The sequence below is a fragment of the Vicia villosa genome, linkage group LG3 (genome assembly GCF_029867415.1).
Source record: "Vicia villosa cultivar HV-30 ecotype Madison, WI linkage group LG3, Vvil1.0, whole genome shotgun sequence".
NCBI classification, from domain to species: Eukaryota; Viridiplantae; Streptophyta; class Magnoliopsida; order Fabales; family Fabaceae; genus Vicia; species Vicia villosa.
This window is the reverse complement of record NC_081182.1, coordinates 155,042,751-155,070,430: the sequence shown is the minus strand read 5'-3', so window position 1 is coordinate 155,070,430 and position 27,680 is coordinate 155,042,751. Positions and strand designations below refer to the sequence as shown.

Below are 27,680 nucleotides of genomic sequence, written 5' to 3'. Positions count from 1 at the left end.
TGTGGAAGAACAGAAAGCCCAACATTTCATATTTTCATCCTTTTGGATGTGTGTGTTTTATTCTGAATACTAAAGATCATCTTGGTAAGTTTGATTCTAAGGCACAAAAATGTTTTCTTCTTGGATATTCTGAACGCTCTAAAGGCTACAGAGTATACAATACTGAAACATTGGTTGTAGAAGAATCAATCAATATCAGATTTGATGATAAGCTTGGTCTTGAAAAGCCAAAGCAGTTTGAGAATTTTGCAGATATAGATATTGACATATCAGAAGCTGTAGAACCAAGAAGCAAAGCTCCCGAAGCTGAAAGTCTTAGAAGCAAAGAATCAGAAGATCAAGTTGCTGCGTCTTTAGAGAATCTCAAAATTTCTGAAGAGCCAACTGTCAGAAGATCTTCTAGACTCACCTCAGCTCACTCAGAAGATGTGATCCTTGGAAAGAAAGATGATCCTATCAGAACCAAATCATTTCTAAAGAACAACAATCAGAAGCAGTGATCAGAATCAAAAGATGAAAAGTTCTATTCAGTGCCACACAGCTGTCATCAAGAGTATTCCGATGGTGAACACGTGTATGTACGGTTGGTAAAAGCGTGAGTTAATCTGATGGGACGCCGTCCTAGGTAACTGTGTTAAATCATTTCATTTACCACGATCTCTCACCTAACGTCACTCATCATTTAATGCAATTGATTTCATTTGATTCTGTAACTGTTCATTCTCATAACTTTATTGCATTCTTTTTCAAATCCGTTTCTATAAATACATTTCAAATCATAACGTTTATCTTTTTCGCTCCCATTCTCTCTTTCTTCTTGCATGCATTTTTGCAACCTTTTCGGTCTCTTCTCAAACCCTAAGCGCAAACCCAGAAATTGTTCTTCAAATCTCAGTACTGTTTCAATGGCCGCTTCATCATCTCACAATGTTGGCTCATCTGTCCCTCTCCATCTGCAAGAATAAGATCAGTAAATTACTCCGGTTATTGCCTGTTCTATTTCCAAAAAGGAGTTGGAAGTTATCTGTGAACTCATGGTAGACTTTGATAGTCTCGAAGAACATAACTTTCGTCTTAAAGAAGATATTCTTTTTCAAAGATGGACCTCGTTATTTGCTGAGTTCTGTGGACCAGTCTACCCAGATCTTGTTAAGAAATTTTGGGTGCATGCTGTTGTTGCCCCTAAATCCATTCTGTCTTTCGTCCATGGGAAGTTTGTGGTCATTACTGAGAACATTCTGAGAATGATGTTCGATCTAAGAAACCCTGAGGGTGCTTATGAAATTGGTCAAAGGGCTGATTGGGATGAAGTGTTATCTACCCTTTACACAGACGTAAAGGAGACAAAGCGTGTCAAGGACATGAGGGATCTTTATAAAATCTGGACCAAGATTCTTCTGGGGTGTTTCTATCACAGGAAAGGAACACATGCTGCAGACTTCGTCAACAATGAGCAGAAATACATTCTGTATTGCATTGCTACTCAGAAGAAGGTTGATGTTATCTACATAATCTTTAATCACATGTGGAATGCTGTGAGGGATTCTAGGAATGCCTTCAGAGTAAAGAAGTGTACTATCATTCCTTTTGGAAGAATCATTACAAACCTTCTGGTTCATTCCAAGATAGTTGAGAAACTAGAAGCTGAAGGTACCATCAAAGACCTTGTCGTTACCACTGGAAGTTGCTTGAATGCTCTCACTTTGAGAAAGATGAGTTTCATTGATGCTATCATCAAAACCCCTCAACCTCTTCCTGGAGCAAGAAGCCGAAGAGATCCTATTCTTGCTGACTTTGAACCCTTCTTCAGAAGTGAGGTACCAGGAGTCAGAACTAGATATCTGAAGTCACTCAAGGAAGATGAAGGAGTAAAAGATCAAGAAAAAGGTGCTCCTGCTAAGAAAGGTCGCAAGAAAACTTCTACTTCTAGGGCTGCTGCCTCGGAAGATGTTTCAGAAGCTGCTCCTGAAGCCGCTGAAAAGAAGGAAAGAAGGACCAAAAGAAAATTTGATCATCCTTCTGATAATCAGGTGAAGGTAGTTCAGAATGTAGCTGCTGCTACTACTGTTGAAAAAGCTGTTCCAGAAGAAGTTGTTGCTGAAGTTGTTCAGTCTGTTTCAATTGAAATTGAAAAGAATAAGAAGGAGACTGCTGAGAAGAAGAATAAGAAGAAGTTGAATAAAAATGTTGAAACTGGTAATGTTGTTGAGAAGAAGAAGATTAGAAAAAGAAAATTAATAATCAATGCCTCTGATGAAGACGAGGATGTTCAAGAAGCTGTGATTCAGCAAGTTAAAATATCTCAAGGACCAACAACTCAAGCAGTTGGAGGTCAGAAGGTTGTTGCTAGTGAGAAGGAGACACTGGAATCTGCCAGAAGAAGAGAAATTTCTCGTGGAAAGGCAAAGATTGTGGAAGAGCAGAAGAGTAAGAAGCAGAAGAAGCTTGAAGCGGTGTTTGAAGCTGTTCAGAAGGTATCCAAAGGTATACATCTCTCTGAACCTGATTCTGTTCCTGTTTTACGTTCAGAAGTTGCACCAATAGCTGTTGCTCAAACCCTTGAACCAGTAAATCAACCAGAAAAAGCCCCATCAAAATCACCCATAAATGTCCATGTTCTCACACCTCCCTCTTCTCCTGTAACCAAAACTCTTACTCCTCCTTCCTCACCCATCACATATGCCCCCATTCCTTCATCTCCACCCGCAACCAACCTTGCTTCTGACCAGGTCCTTGAAACCCTGTTCTTGATATACCACCCCTACAAACTCTCTTTCCACCTCACACAATTATACCCACTTCTCAACCACCTCCACATGCAAACTATGAACCAATTCCTTCCACCTCTCAAAACAACCCCTCTGGTTCTGGTCTTCCAGATTCTGCATCACATGAGCAGTTGCTCCGTGACTGCAATTACACTCCCAAGCCTCGCCCTAAAGCTGAAATGGTAGTGTTAGATTCTGAGAACGAAGCAGGATCATCTTTTCGGTTGGATAGAGAGCCTCAACCCTATTTTGTCCCTAACCCTGATTCCCCAATAACCAAAATAAAATCCCGCCTAGAGTACCCTATTGGTGTAATTTTTGAAATGGTAAAGAGGAATCTCAGAAGAGTCTTTGATAATCTCAGAATTGTTGAAAGTTCTGGCCTGAACGATGTTGCTATGCGAAAGTTCTGGAGAATCTTCCGAAGAAAAGCAGATGCTTGTTTTGAAGAACTTCAGGAAGTTTGTATAGAAGCTGCTCCACGGCCTTGTGGAATTCTGAGAAGTTATGAAGACTTCTGGTTCGCTCGTCTCGGAGGAAGATATATCTTTGAAGAGAAGAGGTTTGTGGATGAACTTGAGGAAGCTAGAATTGCTGCAGCAATGGAAGCAAATCCTTGCAGAGAAATTGTAGTGTGGAGACCTCAGTATCCAGTTCTGATTGGAGACTTCAGGTCACTCTTTGACTTTCTGAGGGAGAACCCTTCTGAGAAAGATCCAAGCCTGGTCATTCCAGAAGTTGTTGACCCACCAGAAGTTGAGGGTCCTTCTGCCCCAAGGAATCTGGCTGCCATTCTTCAGGCTCTTGAGAATAGAGATTCTGAGGTTCCTGCTGCAGAGTATGGAGATGCTTCTATGGAAGAAGCAGATGCTGAAGATCATCCTGCTGAAACTATTCCTGTTGAGGAAAATCAAGATGATGATTTGACTATGGAAGCTAAGGATCAGAATGCCATCCCGTTGGACAGAAGCTGTGAAGCTTCTTCTGATGAACCTTCTCGTCTCACAAGGACTCTAGAAGTCATTCAGAAGAACCAGGATGAGCAAAGAACGATCAATACGGAGTTCCGTGCTTTCATGGAGAGGCAGACTAAGAGCAACAATGGGATTCATGACATGCTAGCCAAGATCATGTCTAAGCTAGGGTCATCTTAGTCATTGAGTCTTAGACTGTTTTCTTCTGTTTGTTGCATCTGTTTTTTTATGCATCTTCCATGTACTCCTGTACTTCCGTTTTCTCTTTGGCTATCAATGAAAACTATCCTTTTCTTCTCTCATATTGTTTGTCTTGTTTTTCATCTGACTCTTTTATGTTTTTGATGTTATGACAAAAAGGGGGAGAAAATGTGATAAATGATCTGATTTATTTTATCAGTTGCTGGGAGAAAGGCTCCACATTTCTAACAGAACTTGCAAAGTTCTATGTCTTTGAGTGTTTTGCAGGAATTGAAGATCCTCTTTAAAGCTCAACATGAGAAGCAAAGACATGGGGAAAAGCAATTCTATATAGAAACAAGCTCATGGAATTTGAAGCAAGCTGAGTGCTATATAGCTTCAAGATCAGAAGCAAGAAGGAATAATGTTCTAATATTCTGATAGAATATATTCTAACTCATTCTTATTCCTTATATGTTCTGATGCATGTTTTTAATTATAAAATATGCTCTGTAACATTACTTGTTTTTGCTCTGGTACATAATTATATGTTCTGATACATATTTTATGTTCTGATTCATTCATGCTGACTTTTGTCGTTTAGCTTGTTCTGTAACATTTCAGGATGTAGAGATGCTCTGATGATGCTCTGGTACATTCAATAATGTTCTGATACAATCTAGCATGAAATGATTCAAGAAGAAATTCAAGCTCTAAAGCTGTCCAATGGAAGCAAGAATTAGAAGCTGAATGTTCTGAAGATCGAAGAAATTCAAGTTCTGAAGCTGTCCTATGGAAGCAAGACTCAGAAGTTGTGAATGTTCTGAAGATCTAAGCATATGTGATCGTCTTAACTGAAATGGAAAATACTCAGGGAAGTCCTTTATTTATTAAAATTCTTCCAGTATTTATTTCAGGGGGAGATTATTTATCTCAGGGGGAGATTGTTAATCTCAGGGGGAGACATATTCACACACTATGTTTATATGCTTATGCTATAGCTGTGTAATTGTCTTTAGCCGTCTGATATTATGATCGCAAATTCATATCATTTATGTATGTTTTTGTCATCATCAAAAAGGGGGAGATTGTTAGAACAAGATTTGTTCTGATCAATATTCTTAGTTTTGATGATAACAATGTATATGAATTTTGTATGAGATAATGTGGTACTCTAATACTATGCAATTTCCATTTCAAGAATTATATAAAGAGTATGCACAAAATCAGCGAAAGAAGCACTGACTCAGAAGGTTCAGCATGCAACATCAGAACATGGTCTAGCAAGACATCAGAAGATGGTCAAGCACAATCAGAACATGGGTCTATGGAAGCATCAGAAGAACTTGAGATCAGAAGAACTTGAGATCAGAAGCAGAAGCACTGAAGTTCTCATGGTATCACGCTCAGAAGCACCTCAAGGTCAGAAGACAAGAAGATGCTCTGCACCAAGCTATTTGACTCTGATGACATTCAAACGTTGTTTACACAAACATCAGATCAGAAGCAAGTACTAGACTGGCAGGCTACTCTGACTGACAAAAGGAACGTTAGAAGCTATTAAAGGCAACGTCAGTAGACACAGCGAAAACAAGGCTCGAGGTAGTTGACAAAAGAGTGAAACATTAAATGCAATGCTGTACGGATTACGCAAAGCATTAAATGCTCCCAACGGTCATCTTCTCAAGTGCCTATAAATATGAAGTTCTGATGAGAAGCAAGGTTACAACTTACGAATTACAACACTTGCGCATTATACAGAAACAATGTCAAATTCAAAAGCTCTCAAACTTCATCATTAAACTCACTACATTGCTGTTGTAATATCTTAGTGAGATTTAAGCTTAAACTTAAGAGAAAATCACAGTTGTGATAATAGCTTTATAAGAAGCATTGTAACTCTTAAAAGAATTTGTTTACATTAATTTGTAAGTACTAGAGTGATCAGGTTGTTGATCAGTATACTCTAGCAAGTCTTAGAAGTTGTCTAAGCAGATTGTTCCTAGAGTGATCAAGTTGTGATCAGAATACTCTAGAAGACTTGGAGTGTTTCTAAGTGGAAAACCATTGTAATCTCGTGTGATTAGTGGATTAAATACTCAGGTGAGGTAAATCACTCCAAGGGGGTGGACTGGAGTAGTTTAGTTAAAAACGAACCAGGATAAAAATCATTGTGCAAATTGATTTTATCTTACAAGTTTTAAAGCTACACTTATTCAAACCCCCCCTTTCTAAGTGTTTTTCTATCCTTCAGTTTATTCCTGTGTACGCGACAAGTGTGTGAAACACTATCGGTACTTGTTATTCTTCTGATCATTGTCTGCAGGAGTTGGTTTGAAGCTAAGTGGGGGAGAAGCTATGCTTCTCTGATATGTTCAGTTGTAAGGTGTTAGTATATTGCTGCTAGCATCAGTGCAAGTGTTGTTGGAGGTTGTTGTTTCCCGAATCGAAGGTGACTTGGATTTAAGATTTTGGTTGCTAGTTAAGTTGGAATCTCTTGATGAAGAGGGTGAGCAGGAATTGTTAATGTTTATTACCCGAAGGATGAGGAGCAATATAGTGATTGGTGATATGCAAGTGTGGTTCAAGTTACGGATGTTTCTGAAGGTAACTGTTAAGTAACAAGAATAAATTCTAGAAGATGGAATTTAGAAGTTGTGATGTTCCAGCACTACTGATGGACTGTGAAATCGTTGGTTGAGTAGCCTTGCGTAAGATGTCGATGTTGGATCAGTTATTAAATAAGGTTCTGTTGTATACCTTACTGTAGGATTATTGGTAAGTGATTGAGACAGTGGTAGAAGCTATTATAGTTGTTGAAATTTTTTGAAGCGCGAGTAAGAATTGGAAATGCAAAGAGATGAGCATGATTTCAATAATAAGAAGTGTTGATAATGGCATACAAGAATTTTGTTTGGATGTATCGTCAGAGGTGTTTTAGTAGGAAGCTGCAAGACCTCGATGTTAGCTTGTTCAGATGATTTTGGAAGATTAGTGGATTATAGAATTATAGTGCTTCTGGTGATATGAGTACAAGTTGGAAAAGAACATTATTAATGTTGGTAATGATGGCTTATGCCCCATTATGGTTGTCGGCTATCTATTGACAAATTGAGGACTTGATCACCCTTAATCTCTTGTTGATAGTAGACGAAATCATGATTGGAAGGCATTGACGTATCTAGCTAGCTTGATAGTGCGTAAAGGGATGAATGTTATGTCGTGAAGATAATTGCTCTTTGGTTGTGTTAATTAATGGAAAAGTATCCATGAATGGTAGAGAAGCAATGAAAAAGTCGGAGAAGCTGATTTATAGGCGAGATAACATCGTAAAGTGAAGGATTGAGAATGTCGAGTGAGCCACGATTTTGTGATGGATGTTTAAGGTAGTCTGAACTAGATTAAGACTTGTGAACCATGTAATTGACTGAAAGATTTAACGTGGACGGTGACTTAAGATGGATTATCAGAGTTGTGCAGCGGATGTGTAAGGTGGCGCAGTTGCTATGCGTGTGTGTTTGTTAGAGGTGAAGAACTAGGTATCGGAAGCCTAAGAGAATGATATGTTTTGATCTGCATGTTTAATTTGGTGAGTGTTGAGATAAGAACGATGTATCGGAGATATGGTATTTTCTCGTGAACACTTGCCGAGTTTATAAGGATAATATAAGGGATGTTAGTTGATGGTGGAGTCGGGTGTATTCGTAGAGTAATCTTGTTAAGTTGATGTTATAGTGATTTTATTTCTGTTGTTATGATATTGTTGTTGGACTTTGTAAGTAAGAAGTGATATTTCGTATCATGACTGAGTTGAGTATGCTGGCTATGTTGATGTCACTATAAGAGTGATACAACGAGGCGGAGAGAATGTTGTTGGTGTTTGTTGAAGATTGGCATGTATAATTATGGGAATAAAAGTGTGTATGTGTTTTGATGTTAAGGATGTTGTTACGATAATGGTATGGCGTTGAAAACCCAAGTGTATGAGGGTTACGAGTGTTACTACCTTAAGGATCATATGTCAAGGTATTGTTGAGCAAGTGATGATTCGGTTGCTAAGTTAATGACATGAGAATGTATCTCCATGTTTAAGTGTGTTATAGTTGTTGCTACCTTAAGCATTGATAAACCGGGAGATTCCTGAGGTGGTTAGTAAATTGCTAGCAAGTATGTCGTAGAAATGTCGAAAAATTGACGTTGGATTTAAATCGGATTGAGTTGTTTTGGTAGTCGAAGTGTTGTCAAACACAACTGAGAATCGGAGAGTTGGAAGCGAAGTTTAGGATGGTTATGTCGGATAGATTTTCGAGGACGAAAATATTCTAAGTGGGGGAGAGTTGTAACGCCCCAAATTTAATTAATTATTTAATTAAATTAAATCAAGGATTTATTCGTTGGAATTAGTTGAAGCTGGGATTTATTGGTATTATTCTAAAGGCGTAATTGGATTAATATGTTGATTTGAGCAGTTAAGTTTATGGTCGGATTAATTAGTCGGAGAAATACAATTGCGAGGTTGTATTAATTAAGTTAAGGAGCAATTGTAGTTGAGGATTATTGTTGGGAATAATATTCGCTATGTTATGTGATTATTCAATTATGTGTGTTATTTGGCTTAATTGAGTAATTATAGGAATATTATGAATTGGGCCAAAGTGGAAGAAATATAACAATGAGATTGGATTGTGGGTTAAGCCCAATTAAGAAAAGAAGGATAGTAAGAGAGTTAGGGATTTAGAGACATAACTCTCATTTGGTGAAAGAAGAGAAAGAATATGAAGAAGAGAAAGAGGAGAAATAAGGGAAGAAAGAGGAAAACTATGGCTTGAAGAGGAAGGACTCCATTGAAGAAGGTGAAGCTTTTGCTAAGGTAAGGGTGGGGTTCTTGCTCTCTAAGGGTTGGCATGATGATGTTTATGGTGGGTTAGATTGTATGTTATTCTCCATGGATGTGTGAGTTTGAAATTGTTAGGGTTTATGATTGAAACCATGGAATTGTGCCATTAATCATTTTGTTGATGTTTGTGTATGAACCCATGATTAGAAATATGTTTAGGAACCTTACATGTGTGCTAAATTTGCTTTCAAATGATGTATGGATGGTGTATGGGTTAATGGGTGTTGTATGAGGGGATTAGGGAAGAAAAATAGTGAAATCTGAGTTTTCACGCAGCTTGGGTCGACCTATGCAGAATCTGAGTCGACCTAAACAGTCCAGAAAGCCAAAAATCTATTTTTCCTCCAGTTACATCGACCTAAAGGAGTTTTGAGTCGACATAAAGTAGTTTGCGTCGACCTGGGAGATATTTGCGTCGACCTAGGGGTTCAATTTTGACAGATTTTGTAAAGACCATAACTTTGGATCCGTAACTCCATTTTAGGCGCCGTTCGAAGCTTTGGAAAGCTAACGCAATGAACTATACCATGATGCAATAAAATGATCCATATGATATAGTTTCCTATTATGTTAATTATGATTAAGTGATGAACTATGTTGTGTTAATATATGAAGTATGCTCTTTGCGATGAATTGACATAACTATGTTGTAGTATAACTTGATGTATGTTTTCTTATGATGATACAATGTTATTGAGATAATGATGCATGGGATGATATGCATAATTGATAAAGATGTTGTATGCTATATTTGATTAGTTGTGCGTATTTGATATGTATGAGTCGCGATGATGACATGTGATGAATTAACAATATATATGAAGTTGAATATAACATATTATGATGATTACTTGAATTAAGGAATATGATGAATGTGTTGGTGTTGTTGGCTATATGATGAATTTGTTGTTGTTGTTGTCGTTAACATAATGAATTTGTTGTTGTTATTATTGTTGTAGTTATTGTTAACATGATGAATTTGTTGTTATTGTTGTTGTCGTTAACATGATGAATTTGTTGTTGTTGTTGTTGTCGTAGACCGTATGGTCAATGTTGATAAGTTGTATTGTGATGTATTATGAGGTGAATTATTGTTGTATGACGATGCAACATAGTGATGTGATTGTGAAGTGATGCATTATTATGTATGATGATGATTTTGTTGTTGTTGAAGTTCGACATTATATTGATAATGTTCGATGGTGATTTAGACGATGTTGTGACGTATTGTTTATGTGGTTTGTACGGATGTTGCATTTATTGAGTCACATCCATTGCATAAAGAGACGGTGGCCTTAATGGCAAAAGCGACGGTGGCCTTAACGGCAAATAGCGACGGTGTGCCCAATGGCAAATTTTGAGACGGTGGGAGTTTTAATCCAAATGGTACCACATGCATTTGCACAAGTTTGAGTCACATTCGAGTCGCATTTAAATTGCATTTGAATTGTGTTTGTATTGTCGTGATGATGAGATGTTTGTCGTGATGTGTTGGAATCTTACTTGTGAATTGCATAAATTGTCATGGTTGATTGTTGACATTGTTTCCATTTCATGAGTTGATTATGTGATTTGAATTGTTGAGACGATGATATGTTTGTTGTGACGTGATGATAGTATAATTATGAATTTGAATATGTTGTCCTAATTGATTAATGACATTATTGTCGTTTTTGAAAGTTGTATTATACTGATAAGTTGTTTTGCGATGAAAATATGTTGTGAGATATTATGTGATGTGAAGTGGTGAAATTATGTATGATCTATATCTCCTATATTATTTATCATGCATTCCTTTATATTGTAAGATATCTCACCCCTTTGCTGATATTTCCCCTACCATGGGAAATGGGCAGGTACTCAAGATTAGTCGTGGATGTTCGAGGTTATTGATGTGAAGTCTTTATGTTGATTTATGGCAAGTCGAGTTGGTGTCCATTGCTCTGATACGTAGCACTCGTGGGGATTATTCGTTATTACTTGATTGTTGTATTCTATGATGATATTTGTGTCGAGTTGAATTGAAAGATGTCTATAAGTTGAAATTGGAAATTATTGGATAAAGTTTTGTTTCTGAATGCTATGTATCTTTATTGATTGCAATTTGAGTATGTTTGTTTGGTTAAGTCAAAATGTGACATCCCATCGTTTGATGAATATTTTAAATACACTCTGATTTTTGATTTTATTTGCGGGGTAGATTTGGGGTGTTACAATAGTGGTATCAGAGCAGGTCGGTCTGTCCGGCCAATGTTGTTTATGTTAGAACAAGATTTGTTCTGATCAATATTCTTAGTTTTGATGATAACAAGCATATGAATTTTGTATGAGATAATGTGGTACTCTAATACTATGCAATTTCCATTTCAGGAATTATATAAAGAGTATGCACAAAATCAGCGCAAGAAGCACTGACTCAGAAGGTTCAGCATGCAACATCAGAACATGGTATGGCAAGACATCAGAAGATGGTCAAGCAGAATCAGAACATGGGTCTATGGAAGCATCAGAAGAACTTGAGATCAGAAGCAGAAGCACTGAAGTTCTCATGGTATCACGCTCAGAAGCACCTCAAGGTAAGAAGACAAGAAGATGCTCTGCACCAAGCTGTTTGACTCTGATGACATTCAAACGTTGTTTACACAAACATCAGATCAGAAGCAAGTACTAGACTGGCAGGCTACTCTGACTGACAAAAGGAACGTTAGAAGCTATTAAAGGCAACGTCAGTAGACACAGCGAAAACAAGGCTCGAGGTAGTTGACAAAAGAGTGAAACATTAAATGCAATGCTGTACGGATTATGCAAAGCATTAAATGCTCCCAACGGTCATCTTCTCAAGTGCCTATAAATATGAAGTTCTGATGAGAAGCAAGGTTACAACTTACGAATTACAACACTTGCGCATTATACAAAAACACTGTCAAATTCAAAAGCTCTCAAACTTCATCATCAAACTCACTACTTTGCTGTTGTAATATCTTAGTGAGATTTAAGCTTAAACTTAAGAGAAAATCACAGTTGTGATAATAGCTTTATAAGAAGCATTGTAACTCTTAAAAGAATTTGTTTTCATTAATTTGTAAGTACTAGAGTGATCAGGTTGTTGATCAGTATACTCTAGCAAGTCTTAGAAGTTGTCTAAGCAGATTGTTCCTAGAGTGATCAAGTTGTGATCAGGATACTCTAGAAGACTTAGTGTGTTTCTAAGTGGAAAACCATTGTAATCTCGTGTGATTAGTGGATTAAATCCTCGGGTGAGGTAAATCACTCCAAGGGGGTGGACTGAAGTAGTTTAGTTAACAACGAATCAGGATAAAAATTATTGTGCAAATTGTTTTTATCTTACAAGTTTTAAAGCTACACTTATTCAAACCCCCCTTTCTAAGTGTTTTTCTATCCTTCAATTGGCATCAGAGCGCCGGTTCTAAGGTGCAAGCACTTAACCGTGTTTAGAAAAGATTCAGGAAGAGAAAAACACTAAGTCAAGATGGTTGAGACTCCACCACCTTCATCTACATCTACATCTGGCTCAGCTGAGCAATACAATGGAAATGGTAACAATGGTTATACTAGACCGCTAGTATTTGATGGTGAAAACTTTGAATACTGGAAAGATAAACTTGAAAGTTACTTCCTCGGTCTAGATGGTGACTTATGGGATCTTCTGGTGGATGGTTACAAACATCCAGTGAACGCTACTGGCGTAAGGCTTACAAGACAAGAAATGAATGATGATCAAAAGAAGCTTTTCAAAAATCATCATAAATGTAGGACTGTTTTGCTGAATGCTATCTCTCATGCTGAGTATGAGAAGATATCTAACAGGGAAACTGCCTATGATATATATGAGTCATTGAAAATGACCCATGAAGGAAATGCTCAAGTCAAGGAGACCAAAGCTCTTGCTCTAATCCAGAAATATGAAGCCTTCAAGATGGAGGACGATGAAGATATTGAGAAGATGTTCTCAAGATTTCAAACGCTAACTGCTAGATTAAGAGTTCTGGACAAAGGCTACACCAAGGCTGACCATGTAAAGAAGATCATCAGAAGCTTACCCAGAAGATGGGGTCCAATGGTGACTGCATTTAAGATTGCAAAGAATCTGAATGAGGTTTCTTTGGAAGAGATAATCAGTGCCTTGAGAAGCCATGAGATAGAGCTGGATGCAAATGAGCCTCAGAAGAAAGGTAAGTCTATTGCATTAAAATCTAATTTTAAAAAATGCACTAACGCTTTTCAGGCTGAAGAAGTAGATTCTAAAGAATCAGAATCAGAAGAAGAAGATGAACTGTCCATGATCTCCAGAAGGGTAAACCAACTCTGGAAGAGCAAGCAAAGGAAATTCAAAAGCTTCAGAAGTTCAAAGAAGTTTGACCGAGGAGAATCTTCTGGTGGCAGAAGATCTGACAAGAAGAAGGTCGTCTGCTATGAGTGCAATGAGCCTGGACACTTCAAGAGTGAATGTCCAAAACTTCAGAAGGAGAATCCCAAGAAGAAGTTTCATAATTAGAAAGGTCTTATGGCAACATGGGATGATTCTGAATCAGAATCAGAATCAGACTCTGAAGGAGAGCAAGCTAACTTTGCACTAATGGCCACAGTGGATGATGGATCAAAATCTACATCAGAAACAGATTATGAAGAGTTATTTTCTGAACTATCTAGAGAAGAGTTAGTTTCCAGTTTAACTGAACTTCTAGAACTCAAGGCTCATCTTAGTATCAAATACAAAAAGCTGAAAAAGCAATTTGAATTTGAAACTAAGAAGCTGGAAGTGGAAAATTCTGAACTAAAGAAAAAAGTTTTGAAATTATCCAAAGATAATGGATCTCCTTCTGAATCAGAAAAATCCATTCCTAGCCTCAATCATATTTTGAAAGAATATGACTCGAGCTTCAGAAAGTTCCTATCTAGAAGTATTGGCAGAAGTCATCTTGCTTCTATGATATATGGTGTTTCTGGAAACAAAAGGTTTGGTTTTGGCTATGAGGGTGACACCTCACATAAATTTGAACCTGTTGATGATTTGAAAATCACATACAAGCCATTGTATGATCAGTTCAAATATGGCCACGCACATGATATTAAGCTCACCTCACATGCACAGATTTTTAACACTACACACACCAAGAAGCATGTGACACAACCTAAGAAATATCATGCTGCCAAACCTAAAGAATATCATGTTGTTCCTCCTGTTACTTATCATGCTAAACCCAAGTTCAATCAGAACTTGAGGAAAACTAACAAGAAAGGACCCAAGAAATTGTGGGTACCTAAGGAGAAGATAATTTATGTTGCAGATATCCTTAGCAGCAAAGAAGGCAAAGCACAAAATGTCATGGTACCTGGACTCTGGGTGCTTGCGACACATGACGGGAAGAAGGTCTATGTTCCAAGACCTGGTGCTTAAATCCGGTGGAGAAGTCAAGTTTGGAGGAGATCAGAAGGGCAAGATTATTGGCTCTGGAACCATAAGTACTGGTAACTCTCCTTCCATAACTAATGTACTTCTTGTAGAAGGATTAACGCATAACTTATTGTCCATAAGTCAATTAAGTGACAATGGTTATGATATAATCTTCAATCAAAAGTCTTGCAAGGCTGTAAGTTAGAAGGATGGCTCAATCCTATTTACAGGCAAGAGAAAGAACAACATTTATAAGATTGATCTTTCTGATCTTGAGAAGCAGAAGGTGACTTGTCCTATGTCTGTTTCTGAAGAGCAATGGGTCTGGCATAGAAGATTAGGACATGCTAGTTTGAGAAAGATTTCTAAGATTAACAAACTAAATCTGGTCAGAGGTCTCCCAAATCTGAAATATAAATCAGATGCTCTTTGTGAAGCATGTCAGAAGGGCAAGTTCTCCAGACCTGCATTCAAATCTAAGAATGTTGTCTCTTCCTCAAGGCCGTTAGAACTTCTGCACATTGATCTGTTTGGACCAGTCAAAACAGCATCTGTCAGAGGGAAGAAATATGGATTAGTCATCGTAGATTATTATAGCCGCTGGACATGGGTAAAGTTCTTAAAACACAAGGATGAGTCTCATTCAGTGTTCTTTGAATTCTGCACTCAGATCCAATCTGAGAAGGAGTGTAAAATCATAAAGGTCAGAAGTGATCATGGTGGCGAATTTGAGAACAGATTCTTTGAGGAGTTCTTCAAGAAAATGGTATTGCCCATGATTTCTCTTGCCCTAGAACTCCACAGCAAAATGGAGTTGTAGAGCGAAAGAATAGGACTCTACAAGAAATGGCCAGAACCATGATCAATGAGACCAATATGGCTAAGCACTTCTGGGCAGAAGCAATAAACACTGCATGTTATATTCAGAATAGAATCTCTATAAGACCTATTCTAAATAAGACTCCTTATGAATTGTGGAAGAACAGAAAGCCCAACATTTCATATTTTCATCCTTTTGGATGTGTGTGTTTTATTCTGAATACTAAAGATCATCTTGGTAAGTTTGATTCTAAGGCACAAAAATGTTTTCTTCTTGGATATTCTGAACGCTCTAAAGGCTACAGAGTATACAATACTGAAACATTGGTTGTAGAAGAATCAATCAATATCAGATTTGATGATAAGCTTGGTCTTGAAAAGCCAAAGCAGTTTGAGAATTTTGCAGATATAGATATTGACATATCAGAAGCTGTAGAACCAAGAAGCAAAGCTCCCGAAGCTGAAAGTCTTAGAAGCAAAGAATCAGAAGATCAAGTTGCTGCGTCTTTAGAGAATCTCAAAATTTCTGAAGAGCCAACTGTCAGAAGATCTTCTAGACTCACCTCAGCTCACTCAGAAGATGTGATCCTTGGAAAGAAAGATGATCCTATCAGAACCAAATCATTTCTAAAGAACAACAATCAGAAGCAGTGATCAGAATCAGAAGATGAAAAGTTCTATTCAGTGCCACACAGCTGTCATCAAGAGTATTCCGATGGTGAACACGTGTATGTACGGTTGGTAAAAGCGTGAGTTAATCTGATGGGACGCCGTCCTAGGTAACTGTGTTAAATCATTTCATTTACCACGATCTCTCACCTAACGTCACTCATCATTTAATGCAATTGATTTCATTTGATTCTGTAACTGTTCATTCTCATAACTTTATTGCATTCTTTTTCAAATCCGTTTCTATAAATACATTTCAAATCATAACGTTTATCTTTTTCGCTCCCATTCTCTCTTTCTTCTTGCATGCATTTTTGCAACCTTTTCGGTCTCTTCTCAAACCCTAAGCGCAAACCCAGAAATTGTTCTTCAAATCTCAGTACTGTTTCAATGGCCGCTTCATCATCTCACAATGTTGGCTCATCTGTCCCTCTCCATCTGCAAGAATAAGATCAGTAAATTACTCCGGTTATTGCCTGTTCTATTTCCAAAAAGGAGTTGGAAGTTATCTGTGAACTCATGGTAGACTTTGATAGTCTCGAAGAACATAACTTTCGTCTTAAAGAAGATATTCTTTTTCAAAGATGGACCTCGTTATTTGCTGAGTTCTGTGGACCAGTCTACCCAGATCTTGTTAAGAAATTTTGGGTGCATGCTGTTGTTGCCCCTAAATCCATTCTGTCTTTCGTCCATGGGAAGTTTGTGGTCATTACTGAGAACATTCTGAGAATGATGTTCGATCTAAGAAACCCTGAGGGTGCTTATGAAATTGGTCAAAGGGCTGATTGGGATGAAGTGTTATCTACCCTTTACACAGACGTAAAGGAGACAAAGCGTGTCAAGGACATGAGGGATCTTTATAAAATCTGGACCAAGATTCTTCTGGGGTGTTTCTATCACAGGAAAGGAACACATGCTGCAGACTTCGTCAACAATGAGCAGAAATACATTCTGTATTGCATTGCTACTCAGAAGAAGGTTGATGTTATCTACATAATCTTTAATCACATGTGGAATGCTGTGAGGGATTCTAGGAATGCCTTCAGAGTAAAGAAGTGTACTATCATTCCTTTTGGAAGAATCATTACAAACCTTCTGGTTCATTCCAAGATAGTTGAGAAACTAGAAGCTGAAGGTACCATCAAAGACCTTGTCGTTACCACTGGAAGTTGCTTGAATGCTCTCACTTTGAGAAAGATGAGTTTCATTGATGCTATCATCAAAACCCCTCAACCTCTTCCTGGAGCAAGAAGCCGAAGAGATCCTATTCTTGCTGACTTTGAACCCTTCTTCAGAAGTGAGGTACCAGGAGTCAGAACTAGATATCTGAAGTCACTCAAGGAAGATGAAGGAGTAAAAGATCAAGAAAAAGGTGCTCCTGCTAAGAAAGGTCGCAAGAAAACTTCTACTTCTAGGGCTGCTGCCTCGGAAGATGTTTCAGAAGCTGCTCCTGAAGCCGCTGAAAAGAAGGAAAGAAGGACCAAAAGAAAATTTGATCATCCTTCTGATAATCAGGTGAAGGTAGTTCAGAATGTAGCTGCTGCTACTACTGTTGAAAAAGCTGTTCCAGAAGAAGTTGTTGCTGAAGTTGTTCAGTCTGTTTCAATTGAAATTGAAAAGAATAAGAAGGAGACTGCTGAGAAGAAGAATAAGAAGAAGTTGAATAAAAATGTTGAAACTGGTAATGTTGTTGAGAAGAAGAAGATTAGAAAAAGAAAATTAATAATCAATGCCTCTGATGAAGACGAGGATGTTCAAGAAGCTGTGATTCAGCAAGTTAAAATATCTCAAGGACCAACAACTCAAGCAGTTGGAGGTCAGAAGGTTGTTGCTAGTGAGAAGGAGACACTGGAATCTGCCAGAAGAAGAGAAATTTCTCGTGGAAAGGCAAAGATTGTGGAAGAGCAGAAGAGTAAGAAGCAGAAGAAGCTTGAAGCGGTGTTTGAAGCTGTTCAGAAGGTATCCAAAGGTATACATCTCTCTGAACCTGATTCTGTTCCTGTTTTACGTTCAGAAGTTGCACCAATAGCTGTTGCTCAAACCCTTGAACCAGTAAATCAACCAGAAAAAGCCCCATCAAAATCACCCATAAATGTCCATGTTCTCACACCTCCCTCTTCTCCTGTAACCAAAACTCTTACTCCTCCTTCCTCACCCATCACATATGCCCCCATTCCTTCATCTCCACCCGCAACCAACCTTGCTTCTGACCAGGTCCTTGAAACCCTGTTCTTGATATACCACCCCTACAAACTCTCTTTCCACCTCACACAATTATACCCACTTCTCAACCACCTCCACATGCAAACTATGAACCAATTCCTTCCACCTCTCAAAACAACCCCTCTGGTTCTGGTCTTCCAGATTCTGCATCACATGAGCAGTTGCTCCGTGACTGCAATTACACTCCCAAGCCTCGCCCTAAAGCTGAAATGGTAGTGTTAGATTCTGAGAACGAAGCAGGATCATCTTTTCGGTTGGATAGAGAGCCTCAACCCTATTTTGTCCCTAACCCTGATTCCCCAATAACCAAAATAAAATCCCGCCTAGAGTACCCTATTGGTGTAATTTTTGAAATGGTAAAGAGGAATCTCAGAAGAGTCTTTGATAATCTCAGAATTGTTGAAAGTTCTGGCCTGAACGATGTTGCTATGCGAAAGTTCTGGAGAATCTTCCGAAGAAAAGCAGATGCTTGTTTTGAAGAACTTCAGGAAGTTTGTATAGAAGCTGCTCCACGGCCTTGTGGAATTCTGAGAAGTTATGAAGACTTCTGGTTCGCTCGTCTCGGAGGAAGATATATCTTTGAAGAGAAGAGGTTTGTGGATGAACTTGAGGAAGCTAGAATTGCTGCAGCAATGGAAGCAAATCCTTGCAGAGAAATTGTAGTGTGGAGACCTCAGTATCCAGTTCTGATTGGAGACTTCAGGTCACTCTTTGACTTTCTGAGGGAGAACCCTTCTGAGAAAGATCCAAGCCTGGTCATTCCAGAAGTTGTTGACCCACCAGAAGTTGAGGGTCCTTCTGCCCCAAGGAATCTGGCTGCCATTCTTCAGGCTCTTGAGAATAGAGATTCTGAGGTTCCTGCTGCAGAGTATGGAGATGCTTCTATGGAAGAAGCAGATGCTGAAGATCATCCTGCTGAAACTATTCCTGTTGAGGAAAATCAAGATGATGATTTGACTATGGAAGCTAAGGATCAGAATGCCATCCCGTTGGACAGAAGCTGTGAAGCTTCTTCTGATGAACCTTCTCGTCTCACAAGGACTCTAGAAGTCATTCAGAAGAACCAGGATGAGCAAAGAACGATCAATACGGAGTTCCGTGCTTTCATGGAGAGGCAGACTAAGAGCAACAATGGGATTCATGACATGCTAGCCAAGATCATGTCTAAGCTAGGGTCATCTTAGTCATTGAGTCTTAGACTGTTTTCTTCTGTTTGTTGCATCTGTTTTTTTATGCATCTTCCATGTACTCCTGTACTTCCGTTTTCTCTTTGGCTATCAATGAAAACTATCCTTTTCTTCTCTCATATTGTTTGTCTTGTTTTTCATCTGACTCTTTTATGTTTTTGATGTTATGACAAAAAGGGGGAGAAAATGTGATAAATGATCTGATTTATTTTATCAGTTGCTGGGAGAAAGGCTCCACATTTCTAACAGAACTTGCAAAGTTCTATGTCTTTGAGTGTTTTGCAGGAATTGAAGATCCTCTTTAAAGCTCAACATGAGAAGCAAAGACATGGGGAAAAGCAATTCTATATAGAAACAAGCTCATGGAATTTGAAGCAAGCTGAGTGCTATATAGCTTCAAGATCAGAAGCAAGAAGGAATAATGTTCTAATATTCTGATAGAATATATTCTAACTCATTCTTATTCCTTATATGTTCTGATGCATGTTTTTAATTATAAAATATGCTCTGTAACATTACTTGTTTTTGCTCTGGTACATAATTATATGTTCTGATACATATTTTATGTTCTGATTCATTCATGCTGACTTTTGTCGTTTAGCTTGTTCTGTAACATTTCAGGATGTAGAGATGCTCTGATGATGCTCTGGTACATTCAATAATGTTCTGATACAATCTAGCATGAAATGATTCAAGAAGAAATTCAAGCTCTAAAGCTGTCCAATGGAAGCAAGAATTAGAAGCTGAATGTTCTGAAGATCGAAGAAATTCAAGTTCTGAAGCTGTCCTATGGAAGCAAGACTCAGAAGTTGTGAATGTTCTGAAGATCTAAGCATATGTGATCGTCTTAACTGAAATGGAAAATACTCAGGGAAGTCCTTTATTTATTAAAATTCTTCCAGTATTTATTTCAGGGGGAGATTATTTATCTCAGGGGGAGATTGTTAATCTCAGGGGGAGACATATTCACACACTATGTTTATATGCTTATGCTATAGCTGTGTAATTGTCTTTAGCCGTCTGATATTATGATCGCAAATTCATATCATTTATGTATGTTTTTGTCATCATCAAAAAGGGGGAGATTGTTAGAACAAGATTTGTTCTGATCAATATTCTTAGTTTTGATGATAACAATGTATATGAATTTTGTATGAGATAATGTGGTACTCTAATACTATGCAATTTCCATTTCAAGAATTATATAAAGAGTATGCACAAAATCAGCGAAAGAAGCACTGACTCAGAAGGTTCAGCATGCAACATCAGAACATGGTCTGGCAAGACATCAGAAGATGGTCAAGCACAATCAGAACATGGGTCTATGGAAGCATCAGAAGAACTTGAGATCAGAAGAACTTGAGATCAGAAGCAGAAGCACTGAAGTTCTCATGGTATCACGCTCAGAAGCACCTCAAGGTCAGAAGACAAGAAGATGCTCTGCACCAAGCTATTTGACTCTGATGACATTCAAACGTTGTTTACACAAACATCAGATCAGAAGCAAGTACTAGACTGGCAGGCTACTCTGACTGACAAAAGGAACGTTAGAAGCTATTAAAGGCAACGTCAGTAGACACAGCGAAAACAAGGCTCGAGGTAGTTGACAAAAGAGTGAAACATTAAATGCAATGCTGTACGGATTACGCAAAGCATTAAATGCTCCCAACGGTCATCTTCTCAAGTGCCTATAAATATGAAGTTCTGATGAGAAGCAAGGTTACAACTTACGAATTACAACACTTGCGCATTATACAGAAACAATGTCAAATTCAAAAGCTCTCAAACTTCATCATTAAACTCACTACATTGCTGTTGTAATATCTTAGTGAGATTTAAGCTTAAACTTAAGAGAAAATCACAGTTGTGATAATAGCTTTATAAGAAGCATTGTAACTCTTAAAAGAATTTGTTTACATTAATTTGTAAGTACTAGAGTGATCAGGTTGTTGATCAGTATACTCTAGCAAGTCTTAGAAGTTGTCTAAGCAGATTGTTCCTAGAGTGATCAAGTTGTGATCAGAATACTCTAGAAGACTTGGAGTGTTTCTAAGTGGAAAACCATTGTAATCTCGTGTGATTAGTGGATTAAATACTCAGGTGAGGTAAATCACTCCAAGGGGGTGGACTGGAGTAGTTTAGTTAAAAACGAACCAGGATAAAAATCATTGTGCAAATTGATTTTATCTTACAAGTTTTAAAGCTACACTTATTCAAACCCCCCCCTTTCTAAGTGTTTTTCTATCCTTCAGTTTATTCCTGTGTACGCGACAAGTGTGTGAAACACTATCGGTACTTGTTATTCTTCTGATCATTGTCTGCAGGAGTTGGTTTGAAGCTAAGTGGGGGAGAAGCTATGCTTCTCTGATATGTTCAGTTGTAAGGTGTTAGTATATTGCTGCTAGCATCAGTGCAAGTGTTGTTGGAGGTTGTTGTTTCCCGAATCGAAGGTGACTTGGATTTAAGATTTTGGTTGCTAGTTAAGTTGGAATCTCTTGATGAAGAGGGTGAGCAGGAATTGTTAATGTTTATTACCCGAAGGATGAGGAGCAATATAGTGATTGGTGATATGCAAGTGTGGTTCAAGTTACGGATGTTTCTGAAGGTAACTGTTAAGTAACAAGAATAAATTCTAGAAGATGGAATTTAGAAGTTGTGATGTTCCAGCACTACTGATGGACTGTGAAATCGTTGGTTGAGTAGCCTTGCGTAAGATGTCGATGTTGGATCAGTTATTAAATAAGGTTCTGTTGTATACCTTACTGTAGGATTATTGGTAAGTGATTGAGACAGTGGTAGAAGCTATTATAGTTGTTGAAATTTTTTGAAGCGCGAGTAAGAATTGGAAATGCAAAGAGATGAGCATGATTTCAATAATAAGAAGTGTTGATAATGGCATACAAGAATTTTGTTTGGATGTATCGTCAGAGGTGTTTTAGTAGGAAGCTGCAAGACCTCGATGTTAGCTTGTTCAGATGATTTTGGAAGATTAGTGGATTATAGAATTATAGTGCTTCTGGTGATATGAGTACAAGTTGGAAAAGAACATTATTAATGTTGGTAATGATGGCTTATGCCCCATTATGGTTGTCGGCTATCTATTGACAAATTGAGGACTTGATCACCCTTAATCTCTTGTTGATAGTAGACGAAATCATGATTGGAAGGCATTGACGTATCTAGCTAGCTTGATAGTGCGTAAAGGGATGAATGTTATGTCGTGAAGATAATTGCTCTTTGGTTGTGTTAATTAATGGAAAAGTATCCATGAATGGTAGAGAAGCAATGAAAAAGTCGGAGAAGCTGATTTATAGGCGAGATAACATCGTAAAGTGAAGGATTGAGAATGTCGAGTGAGCCACGATTTTGTGATGGATGTTTAAGGTAGTCTGAACTAGATTAAGACTTGTGAACCATGTAATTGACTGAAAGATTTAACGTGGACGGTGACTTAAGATGGATTATCAGAGTTGTGCAGCGGATGTGTAAGGTGGCGCAGTTGCTATGCGTGTGTGTTTGTTAGAGGTGAAGAACTAGGTATCGGAAGCCTAAGAGAATGATATGTTTTGATCTGCATGTTTAATTTGGTGAGTGTTGAGATAAGAACGATGTATCGGAGATATGGTATTTTCTCGTGAACACTTGCCGAGTTTATAAGGATAATATAAGGGATGTTAGTTGATGGTGGAGTCGGGTGTATTCGTAGAGTAATCTTGTTAAGTTGATGTTATAGTGATTTTATTTCTGTTGTTGATATTGTTGTTGGACTTTGTAAGTAAGAAGTGATATTTCGTATCATGACTGAGTTGAGTATGCTGGCTATGTTGATGTCACTATAAGAGTGATACAACGAGGCGGAGAGAATGTTGTTGGTGTTTGTTGAAGATTGGCATGTATAATTATGGGAATAAAAGTGTGTATGTGTTTTGATGTTAAGGATGTTGTTACGATAATGGTATGGCGTTGAAAACCCAAGTGTATGAGGGTTACGAGTGTTACTACCTTAAGGATCATATGTCAAGGTATTGTTGAGCAAGTGATGATTCGGTTGCTAAGTTAATGACATGAGAATGTATCTCCATGTTTAAGTGTGTTATAGTTGTTGCTACCTTAAGCATTGATAAACCGGGAGATTCCTGAGGTGGTTAGTAAATTGCTAGCAAGTATGTCGTAGAAATGTCGAAAAATTGACGTTGGATTTAAATCGGATTGAGTTGTTTTGGTAGTCGAAGTGTTGTCAAACACAACTGAGAATCGGAGAGTTGGAAGCGAAGTTTAGGATGGTTATGTCGGATAGATTTTCGAGGACGAAAATATTCTAAGTGGGGGAGAGTTGTAACGCCCCAAATTTAATTAATTATTTAATTAAATTAAATCAAGGATTTATTCGTTGGAATTAGTTGAAGCTGGGATTTATTGGTATTATTCTAAAGGCGTAATTGGATTAATATGTTGATTTGAGCAGTTAAGTTTATGGTCGGATTAATTAGTCGGAGAAATACAATTGCGAGGTTGTATTAATTAAGTTAAGGAGCAATTGTAGTTGAGGATTATTGTTGGGAATAATATTCGCTATGTTATGTGATTATTCAATTATGTGAGATATTTTGCTTAATTGAGTAATTAGAGGAATATTATGAATTGGGCCAAAGTGGAAGAAATATAACAATGAGATTGGATTGTGGGTTAAGCCCAATTAAGAAAAGAAGTATAGTAAGAGAGTTAGGGTTTTAGAGACATAACTCTCATTTGGTGAAAGAAGACAAAGAATAGAAAGAAGAGAAAGAGGAGAAATAAGGGAAGAAAGAGGAAAACTATGGCTTGAAGAGGAAGGACTCCATTGAAGAAGGTGAAGCTTTTGCTAAGGTAAGGGTGGGTTTCTTGCTCTCTAAGGGTTGGCATGATGATGTTTATGGTGGGTTAGATTGTATGTTATTCTCCATGGATGTGTGAGTTTGAAATTATTAAGGTTTATGATTGAATCCATGGAATTGTGCCATTAATCATTTTGTTGATGTTTGTGTATGAATCCATAATTAGAAATATGTTTAGGAACCTTACATGTGTGCTAAATTTGCTTTCAAATGATGTATGGATGGTGTATGGGTTAATGGGTGTTGTATGAGGGGATTAGGGAAGAAAAATAGTGAAATCTGAGTTTTCACGCAGCTTGGGTCGACCTATGCAGAATCTGAGTCGACCTAAACAGTCCAGAAAGCCAAAAATCTATTTTTCCTTCAGTTACGTCGACCTAAAGGAGTTTTGAGTCGACCTAAAGTAGTTTGCGTCGACCTGGGAGATGTTTGCGTCGACCTAGGGGTTCAATTTTGACAGATTTTGTAAAGACCATAACTTTTGATCCGTAACTCCGTTTTAGGCGTCGTTCGAAGCTTTGGAAAGCTAATGCAATAAAATGATCCATATGATATAGTTTCCTATTATTAAGTGATAGATTTTCCAATTACTCAAGATTAGTCGTGGATGTTCGAGGTTATTGATGTGAAGTCTTTATGTTGCTTTATGGCAAGTCGAGTTGGTGTCCATTGCTCTGATACGTAGCACTCAGGGGGATTAGTCGTTATTACTTGATTGTTGTATTCTATGATGATATTTGTGTTGAGTTAAATTGAAAGATGTTTATAAGTTGAAATTGGAAGTTATTGGATAAAGTTTTGTTTTCGAATGCTATGTATCTTTGTTGATTGCAATATGAGTATATCTGTTTGGTTAAGTCGAAATTTGACATCCCATTGTTTGATGAATATTTTAAATGCACTCTTATTGTCGATTATATTTGCGGGGTAGATTTGGGGTGTTACAGTCGATGTGTTTTGAATTTGACGTAGGCGGGCAAAGTTGCTATGAAGAGATTTTCGAGACAGACGAGGGCGAAGTAGACGTTGTTGAACTTATGCAAGGACCCCCCTTATTTATGTAAAGGGTTAGCACATTCAAATGGCAAGAATCCGGTCGAACCGGATAAGGGATTTGTGTAAAGTACAAATAATATTTTTCTTCAATCTTAACGACTAACACACACATATGGTATCTAAATTCCTCGTCTCTCCCACTCACACACACGCACCGGAACCAAACATAATTCTTAATTAATAGTATGCTTGTTACATCCTAATTAAAAGTAAGTCTTAAGCTTGTTCTATGACCAATTTAACAACAAAATGTGAATCAATTTTATCATAAATAAACATATTTTAATTAAGCTGAATAAGACCAATTTATTTATTAGGTGGATGCTGATTAGGCTTATTGTATTTTTCATAAGTCAATGAGGTGATAAAGGTAAATGAGGAAATCCTAGCTCGGTTGACACACACACCCTTTATCAACACCTCAAAGCAAAATATTATTAAAATTTGCAAATGAGAACATACATTTTATGGGTGAGTAGGCCAAAATTCAATGAATGAACAATTCTATGCATCAACCTCGTAAAAACCCCATAAAAAACCTAGTGGAATAAAATACGAAGAAAACGTATAGTGTATATATGGCAAGACAACTTAATGACATCTGAAAGAAGGTAAGACACATCCGTCTTTTGAAAAATCTTGTCTAAATTAATGAGGTAATGAGATAGGTTATTCCACCCAATAAAACATTTCTAACCAAAAGCAACATTAGAAAGACCATCAACACACACACTTCATTCTCTCTCTCTTTATATATATATATATATATGATTGTACCTGATCAGACGGATCATCAAGGCCTGCACAGAACTGGATCTTTGAGAAGTGGAGGGGGGTGTACCTGCAAGGTACTCCGACGCTAAAGTAAGAAGATGAGCAATCAGAGTGCAAGTACGAGCTAAAGGTTAGAAGAGAATGAATACCTGACCCTCTAGTGAAAGAGGGTATTTATAGCCCCCAGCGCTGGGCGATGATCTCGCTACTGGGCTGGATTCCCAGGCCCAATTAGGAGACTGTCAGGTTTCCTAGGCAGAAATATCGGAGACGCGTGAGTGCTCTCCGTCCTGGTCAACCACTCCGAACTTCAAGGGAGATGCGGTCTTTTAGGGACCACGTGGACTTCGTATTATTCGGTGGGTTGGATGTGAAGGAACCCTATGAGGAGGAGGGTCCTCGGCGGAGCAGGTGCTCGCGGGGAGCACGCTTGACCTACTTGGGTCTAGGTGATGAGGTAAGTCCTCTTCAGGTGGGGTGCTCGCGGGGAGCACTCATGTCGGGCACCAAATAGCTTGCTCCAGTGTCGTCGGGTCCTCGAGGAGACGAGCACTGTTTGACCTTTATGGGTTCAGGGATGCTTTAGGCCTCTAAGGTTAAGTGGGACGAAAGTAGATTGGGCCGAATCTTGGCCCAGTCCAGAATAGGAGCCTCCCAAGTTGGAGTTTCCGAGCAGGAAACTTCTACTTTGCTAATGCTCGACCCATGTTCAGTTGGTCCCTATCTGTAGGTTGTGCCCGGATGGAGCCGTTCATGGGGGAAGATGAGGAGCCGAGCATGTTCAACACTTGCTAACGTGGCAGATAACCAACGGAGTAATGATTGCTTAGGGGTAGATGGCGGCGCCTAGGGAGGACGTGTCAGCCGACGTGACTTTTCGCATTTCGAGTGTTTCCCTATTAAAAGGCTTAAACCCTCTCATTTAGGGTTTTTCACTCTCCGTTTTCGTGCTCGGCCTCAGATTGATACTTTCCAGAATTTCAAGGTTGCATCAACATCTAGTTAGGAATCACGCTCCAGCCACTTGAATCATGTCGACAACAGGTACGATTATGACCCTATCTTGCGATTTCAAGTGCCTTTTGTTGATTTTAGGGGGTTTGCAGAATGCGTCCCCGCTGCCTTTATCATCTACGTCGGCGGTTTCTCTCAGTGAGATTCAAAGACATCATCATCTCCCCGGGTTATTCAAGCAATGCCCGGGAATGGTTCATTAGGTAATTGATTTTTTCTGTTACTGCCCGACACATTCATGATTTGGCCCGGCAAACTCATGGGTTTGGTCGGCGCTTTCATGTTTTCCTTCGGGAACTGCCGGTTCCAGCTCGGCTTACTCATGATTATGCCCAACGCCTTTAGGAGTTTCCTCGGTCGTGTTACGTAGGACTCGAGGGTGCACTGTGTTTAATTTTTTGTTAAGTTTAATTGGGGTGAGTCCTCGGCTGGTGGACGAGAATGTCCTCGAAAGAGGGTTTAGCCGGGGGCTCCGCTGCTCACCGCTCTACCCTTTCACTTGTGTTACGGTGGAAGGGTGGATTTGATGAACCTTCGAATTCATTTTTTCCTTCTGCATACAGGTGAATTCAGTTCGGGATCTAGCTCGGCATCTAACTCGGAGTCTAGTTCATGGTCTAGTTCGTGGGACACGGCCGCGAGCAGCTCGGAGGTTGAGGAGGTCGAGGTCGAGAACTCGCATCTTTCTATTATAGAAAAGGAAGAAGAACAGGGGGGTTCCTCCAACCCCGAAGCCGAGGAGGATGTTCTCTCGATTCCGCTCTTTGATTATGACTGTGAGGTTAATTTAGATTGGGTGACCGACAAGCCTATGACCTTGGTCTCATGA

General features: G+C 38.5%; 1 protein-coding gene across 1 annotated transcript; it reads left to right on the top strand.

The window, feature by feature from the left end:
- Positions 1–1,523: 1,523 nt before the first annotated feature.
- On the top strand, positions 1,524–27,680 carry LOC131659206 (uncharacterized). The gene is made up of 7 exons (XM_058928431.1): positions 1,524–1,562; positions 2,031–2,196; positions 2,530–2,729; positions 17,239–17,404; positions 17,738–17,937; positions 26,568–26,652; positions 27,415–27,680. Exons 1-7 carry the CDS (start codon positions 1,524–1,526, stop codon positions 27,678–27,680), a joined length of 1,122 nt encoding a protein of 373 aa, XP_058784414.1.